At 43.2% G+C, this 6,694-nt stretch overlaps 1 protein-coding gene across 1 annotated transcript; it reads left to right on the top strand.

The window, feature by feature from the left end:
- Positions 1–2,399: 2,399 nt before the first annotated feature.
- Positions 2,400–6,460, top strand: LOC306919168 (adhesion G protein-coupled receptor L2-like; the record flags this gene model as incomplete). The annotated part of the gene is made up of 2 exons (XM_079531998.1): positions 2,400–2,491; positions 6,292–6,460. Coding segments are annotated over 2 exons (261 nt in total), but the record flags the coding sequence as incomplete, so codon positions are not given.
- Between the last annotated feature and the right edge of the window lie 234 nt (positions 6,461–6,694).

The raw sequence follows: 6,694 nt of genomic DNA, 5'->3' as shown, positions 1-6,694 counted from the left end.
GTGGGAACACAATTTTTTTTTTATCTAGATTCTAGACCCAGAGCTTTTGGCTTTCTTGCCAGCCAATCCACTTTTTTTTGTCATGTATTTTCTTTTGTGTAAATTGGTCAGGGTTTCAAAGTAAATATGCCTGGGAGCAGATTGTAGCTGGAGGCCGTATAATAACTTGAAAATCTGGACTTTTTCTTCTTCTTTTTTGAGGGGGGGGGGGGAGGAAGTTGGATATTTATTGAAATGCTTTATGGAGGTTTAATATGCTATAGCGAGCCAAATCCCCTCCCTTTCCCTCGGTGGCGATGGGGGGCCCTCCAGCGCTTGCGGAGGAGAGAGACCTCTGGACGGATCACTTGAATAATGCTTATGTTTTTTCCTGGCCTTTAGACAATTGTTTCTCAAAAAGAAATACAGCACTCTGTGCTACTCCGTCTCTTGCCTCTCTGTGTTTTTCTGGAACTCTTGTCCGTGGTGGTGGTGGATTCATGAGATGATCTGTTTGGGCTGTGTTCGATTTACATTCCTGTGCTCGCTCTTGATGAGGAAACACACTCTGCACTCTGGCCAAGACCCAGGACTTGTTGTGTACAAGGCACTCTTAAAGGACCACTTCACCACTTTTCAACTTATCTTCCTATAATTGGTCGTAACTAATGTTCATGATAAAATACCACCCATTTTTTCTTACTCGGTCTGTGTCTCATAGGAAGGCTGTGGGCAGTTCAGAAACCCGTCCACCAAGTGACATCATCGATGGTGAATCCAAGCTAATAGAAACGGCAGGCTTTCTTTTCCTGAAAAGTTGCAATGCAAAAAGTTGAAGCCATCGTTCTCACGATAATACAAATCTAAATATATTTTAAAAACAAATCTTGTTTAAAAGAAAATCTGCCTAATGATGATGTCACTGGTGGACGGGTGTCCGTACTGCCCAAAGCCCTCCTATGAGACACAGACTGAGTAGGAAAAAAAATGGTGGTGTTTTTATCATAAACATTAGTGAGGACCAATTATATGAAGAGATGTTGAAAAGTGGTGAAGTGGTCCTTTAAGTTTATCACAATGTTGATTTTGACAGCAAATTTAGAGTTCCGTTTGAGTCATAGTCTTTTGAATAGTTTTTCATTTTAGTTTTAGTGCACATTTAGTCACCTGGAATGTTTTAGTGTTTTAGTCGTTTTAGTCGACTAAATCAAATGTGGATTTAGTCTAAACACATTTTAGTTTAAAATGTATTTTGCCTGGGCCGTGGCTCAGCGGTCCAGGCACCTTGGCTGGTAATCCAGTCTGGCAGTGTGCCGCGGGTTCGACTCCCGATCCCAGCGGCCTTTACTGCATGTCTTCCCCCCCCATCTCTCTCCCCATTTCCTGTCAGCCTACTGTCTGACCCTCCATAAAAAAAAAAAACATAAAAAAAAAAAAAAGTATTTTGGCGGGCCTTGATGCCGTCGTAATGGCTGATTTTACATCCGATCTACCGTACAAGATCACGTTGTGAGCTTGTAGATCGGTGTAGTTCAGTGTAAAATAACCACCAGTCCCTTCCTAACATTTTAGTCTAGTTTTTATCTGTCTACGAATTTGTCAATATATTTAGTCTTAGTTTTAGTCACCAATGTGGCTTAGTTTTAATTTAGTTTTCGTCAGTGGGGGGGAAAAAAAGGTAGTCGACGGAACATTCTTCGTCATCGCTTTTGTCGAAATCAACGGTGGTTTATCATCATAAAGACCTGAGCTGCGTGAAGCAGACCAAAGCATGAACCTCCCCCCTATTGCTTCTTGTTTTGCTTGCAGTGTGTCTCATTAAAGTTTCATTTCCCTCTCTCGGTAAAGGTATGCCCGGTGTTGACGCTCGCTATCGAGCCAAAACCTCCAGTATAGATTAATCCATTTAGACCCGAGGACGATTCTACAAAATGTCTTCTAAATACTGACAGTTTTCAGAAAAACCCATATTTCTATGTCAGTCGTTCTCAAACGTTTTCATGTCAAGGACCCCCAAAAATGATATGTAATTGGCCGCCGACCCCCCATCTCAAAATATGTAGACCCCCAGAGGCAAAGATTTGAGTTAAAAACGTTCCCTCTGAAAGAATATATATTCAAAGATTTGCACCACATTTTCACGATTTTTCAAAAATAGCAGACCTACAAGCTCGTAGCGCGCCACTCGGTGGCGTGCTATGAGCTTGTAGATCTGCTATTTTTCAACAGCTAAATTATAACATAATAATGTGTAAAACACCAAACGGCGTTCCCGCCCAAAACGGGTTAAGCAATATTCCCGCGACCGCACCAGTAAGTCGATGTGAAACGCGCTTGCAAGGTATCGGTGTTAGCATCAGGAACTGAATGCCGTTCTAAGTGCGGTTCTGTTAACCCCGATATGCCTCTTGTTTTGACAGCTCAATGTCATCTTCCTGGTGGTGACCATGTACAAGATGGTGAAGCACTCCACCTCCATGAAACCCGACTCGTCCCGGCTCGGGGGTATCAGGTGAGGGGTTGTCACTCTCTGAGATCGGGTGTTCGCTGAGGGCCTGTGGTTGCTGCTGCTGCTGCTTGGTCCAAAATGGGGGGGGGGGGGGGGGGGGGGGGGGGGGTCAATTATGGAGAAGAAGAAGAAAAATAATATGCACCATTACTGCTTTTTTTTTTTTTTTGCCTTGATTCTGCAATTTTCTACAGCGGCGTTTGACCTTTTTCATTTTGTCTTCTTATACAGTATTAGCTGTTTCTCTATAACGAGACCAATATTTATTTTCTTCCTTTCAGATTTAATTTCTGTCCTAAGGTGGTGTTTTTACACATATCGTTACGTCATGTCGTAGTATTGTTTTGTAGTCATCAGGCAGTTAACAATCAAACAGTACTTCCTTTTCCCTCAAACCGGAACAATAACAATAACAGCTCTCGTAGCCTGTAGCTTTTATTGAGAAAAATCGGTTTGAGGGAAAAAAAGGAAGTTCCGGAAGATTGCTGACTACAAAACAACACTACAACATGACGTAGCGATATCATCCGCTCCCGACCGGTTCATGAACCCGAAATGGAATGGTGCCCAGGGCTAGTGTTGACATGCTTTACAGCAGGGGTTCCCAAGCTGTGGTGCGTGCACCCCTTGTGGTGCACAAAGTCCCTCTAGGGGGGTGCGTGACATGAAAAGGGTAATGGCGGTTTCATGGTGTTGTTTTGCACAATCTGGTAAAACCACTGGAGATGTATAGAGCAGCTGTGGGAGTATACAGCAGCTGCATGTCTCTCAGTGCAGTGACGTTCAGTGATTATTTGCCATAATCATATAAATAAAAATGTATAATTTTCGGCAAATACAACGAGGGGGTGTGCGTCAGCTAGGTCAGGAGGTAACAGGGGGTGCACTGCTTTACAGCAATTGTTCTCAAACTTGTTCATGTCAAGGACCTCCAAAATGATACTCATTAGCCCGAGGACCCCCCCCCCCCCCCCCCCCCCATTTGAAAATATATGCCAAGGACCCGCATGAGAGAAGGTTTTTAGTTTTTACAGCTCTAGCAGTGATTTTCAACCATTTTCATTTCAAGGACCCCCAGGTTTGACCTGAATTAGGATACGGTCCCCCATTTAACCCATTTTGGACTGATGTCGATTTAAAAAAAGGCTTCTAAATCCTAATAGTTCTCTGAAAAACCCATGTTTCTATGTCAGTTGTGCTCAACCTTTTTCATGTCAAGGACTCTGTAATTATCAAAATATGTAGTTCCAGGGACCCCCTAGAAGCAAATATTTTAGTTAAAAATGTTCGCTCTGAAATATATATTCAAAGATTTGCACCACATTTTCACGATTTTTCAAAAATAGCAGATCTACAAGCTCATAATGCGGCACCGGTGCCGCGCTACGAGCTTGTAGATCTGCTATTTTTCAATAGCTAAAGTATATAACATTACGCTTAAAACACCAAATGTAATGAGAGTGTACAAATGTAACATTTGTACAACCATTTGTACACTCTGAGTTACAGACCCATAAGGGTCCATTTGGTTCCTTACAATTTACAATTTAGGCATTTAGCAGACGCTCTTAATCCAGAGCGATTTACAATAAGCAAGAACAAAAAGCATGGGAATACATCACATATGTAAAAAATGCATTTATCGCGAAACATGCGTAAGCTAAGAACGTGACTAGAACATATCTATATAATGACACTATACATATAAACTATAACTAGAACATATCTATATAATGACACTATACATATAAACTACACATATATGCTATACTATGCTGTACATAACTATCCTTAACTATCCATTTAGCTGGGGACCCCCTGGAACTCCCTCTCTAAGGACCCCTAGGGGTCCCCGGACCCCCACTTTGGGAACCACTGGTTTACAGCATCCCTTGGAAGGCGGTCTCAACCATATGGCTTGTAGATCGTAAAGGTGGACAAAGTGCAAAGGTTCGCCACATCTCTCAAGACAAGCCATAGTTGCCATTAATGCCATCACTGCTTTTTAAAATAGTTGTGTCTCGGAGCAAAGTGGGCATTCACTTCTAGTCATTTTTACTAGTTGACTAGTTGCCTAGTTTACTAGTCGACTAGTTGTTTAACTAACTATTATGTAAAATAATAAAATAAAATAAATACAAAAAATAACTCTTTTTTTTTTTTTAATAAATATTTGTACATTGAAAAACTGTGTACATGGTGACTATAACTATAATCTACCTGATCTTGAGGCCTACAAAATCGAAAAGAAATAAAAATAAAAACTTTTTTTTCTTATCAACTAGTCAACTAGTACCAAACAGGGTCGACTAGTCAACTAGTCGACTAGTTGCTTAATGCCCTAGTCCAAACTGATAAATGCTGTATGTGGGTGTTGCAAGATGCGAGCCAGTCGCATGCAATTTGTTTCATCCTCCCACTTTACAAAAATAAAAGATTCATGATTGTTTATTTGACCTCCTGCATCAATTAAATTAACGAGTGTTGTTAGGTTGTCTCGCAGACAGGAGCTTTTCCCACACAAATAACACAAAGTAGGCGAACGTCATTAACCGTCATTAATTGGAGACCTCTTCATATCGCCCACTCACTCACTTACTTACTTGTCCGAAGCACTTAACTATGTAACTTAACTAAGACTTTGAAAAACAATAACTTTGGGAGTTTGGTGGCCAAAAAAAATAACAATGCAGCACAGCATCCTGCTTGCACAGACATAATCACAAAAGACAGAGCTGAATTCACAATAACACACAAAAGCCAAGTCTTATCAGCCACATCTCTCCCCTGCTAGACAGTTGCTCATTCTTTTGTTCCCCGGCGTGTCAATGGATCCCCACTCTCAAAGGCATTGCAACAATGGCGTCTCAGTTTGCTTCTCTCTCTCTCTCTCTCTCTCTGGGGATAGCTCACTCTCTCCTGTGTATCGATAGCAACCAGCCGTCGTCATTGGAACTCACTGTTAGTTATCTGATTTCCTCGAGGCCCTTTTCCTGGAAGCGGCCAATGAAAAGCTGCTGCATTGGCAGTCTGTATCTCCCCAAACCCCAAGGAAGACCAAGGAAATATTGTTTGACTTGGTGTCAAATACTGTATGCATGTCCACTCCAAAAAGCTTCGGGTCAGCATTTTATATGTGCTGTTTATACAACATGTCCCGAGGCAAAATAGCAAAATGAGGATATGGGGCTCCTTTTCCCAAGCAAGCTTGCCTCCCAGGAGCAGAGAAACTTCAATCCCCGAACCGAAATCCCCAGCATGGACATTATTGTCATTGCTGAACCTATCTTGTTGTGTTGCTAAATCAGTGTTTTGTTTTTTTGTCCTGTCGTTGCCAGGTCCTGGGTGCTGGGGGCCTTTTCTCTGCTCTGCCTCTTAGGCCTGACGTGGTCCTTTGGGCTGTTCTTCTTATTTTGTCCTGTCGTTGCCAGGTCCTGGGTGCTGGGGGCCTTTTCTCTGCTCTGCCTCTTAGGCCTGATGTGGTCCTTTGGGCTGTTCTTCTTATTTTGTCCTGTCGTTGCCAGGTCCTGGGTGCTGGGGGCCTTCGCTCTGCTGTGCCTCTTAGGCCTGATGTGGTCCTTTGGGCTGTTCTTCTTATTTTGTCCTGTCGTTGCCAGGTCCTGGGTGCTGGGGGCCTTCGCTCTGCTGTGCCTCTTAGGCCTGATGTGGTCCTTTGGGCTGTTCTTCTTATTTTGTCCTGTCGTTGCCAGGTCCTGGGTGCTGGGGGCCTTTTCTCTGCTCTGCCTCTTAGGCCTGACGTGGTCCTTTGGGCTGTTCTTCTTATTTTGTCCTGTCGTTGCCAGGTCCTGGGTGCTGGGGGCCTTCGCTCTGCTCTGCCTCTTAGGCCTGACGTGGTCCTTTGGGCTGTTCTTCCTCAACGAGTCGTCCATCGTCATGGCGTACCTCTTCACCATCTTCAACACTCTGCAGGGCATGTTCATCTTCATCTTCCACTGTCTGCTCCAGAAGAAGGTAAGGTTAAAGTGTGAACAGAGGGTGGTGGTGCTGTAAAACAGCTGTGACCGTGTTCTGTTTTGATTAAAGGGATCGATTCGTGACATAAATTATTGTTTTTGTCATTTTTAAGTGGTGCAACCACTTAAGGAGCTTTGTGTGTCTCTGGCTGCCTGGGTCTGTCCCTGGCTGGCTGGGTCTGAGCATGAAAATAGCGTTTGGTTGGTTTTCACAACCAAGTGTCACTGTTGC

Source organism: Electrona antarctica, assembly GCF_951216825.1.
Source record: "Electrona antarctica genome assembly, contig: scaffold_1767, whole genome shotgun sequence".
Classification (NCBI taxonomy): domain Eukaryota; kingdom Metazoa; phylum Chordata; class Actinopteri; order Myctophiformes; family Myctophidae; genus Electrona; species Electrona antarctica.
The sequence above is the reverse complement of the archived record's forward strand: the minus strand, read 5'-3'. Positions and strand labels throughout refer to the sequence as shown.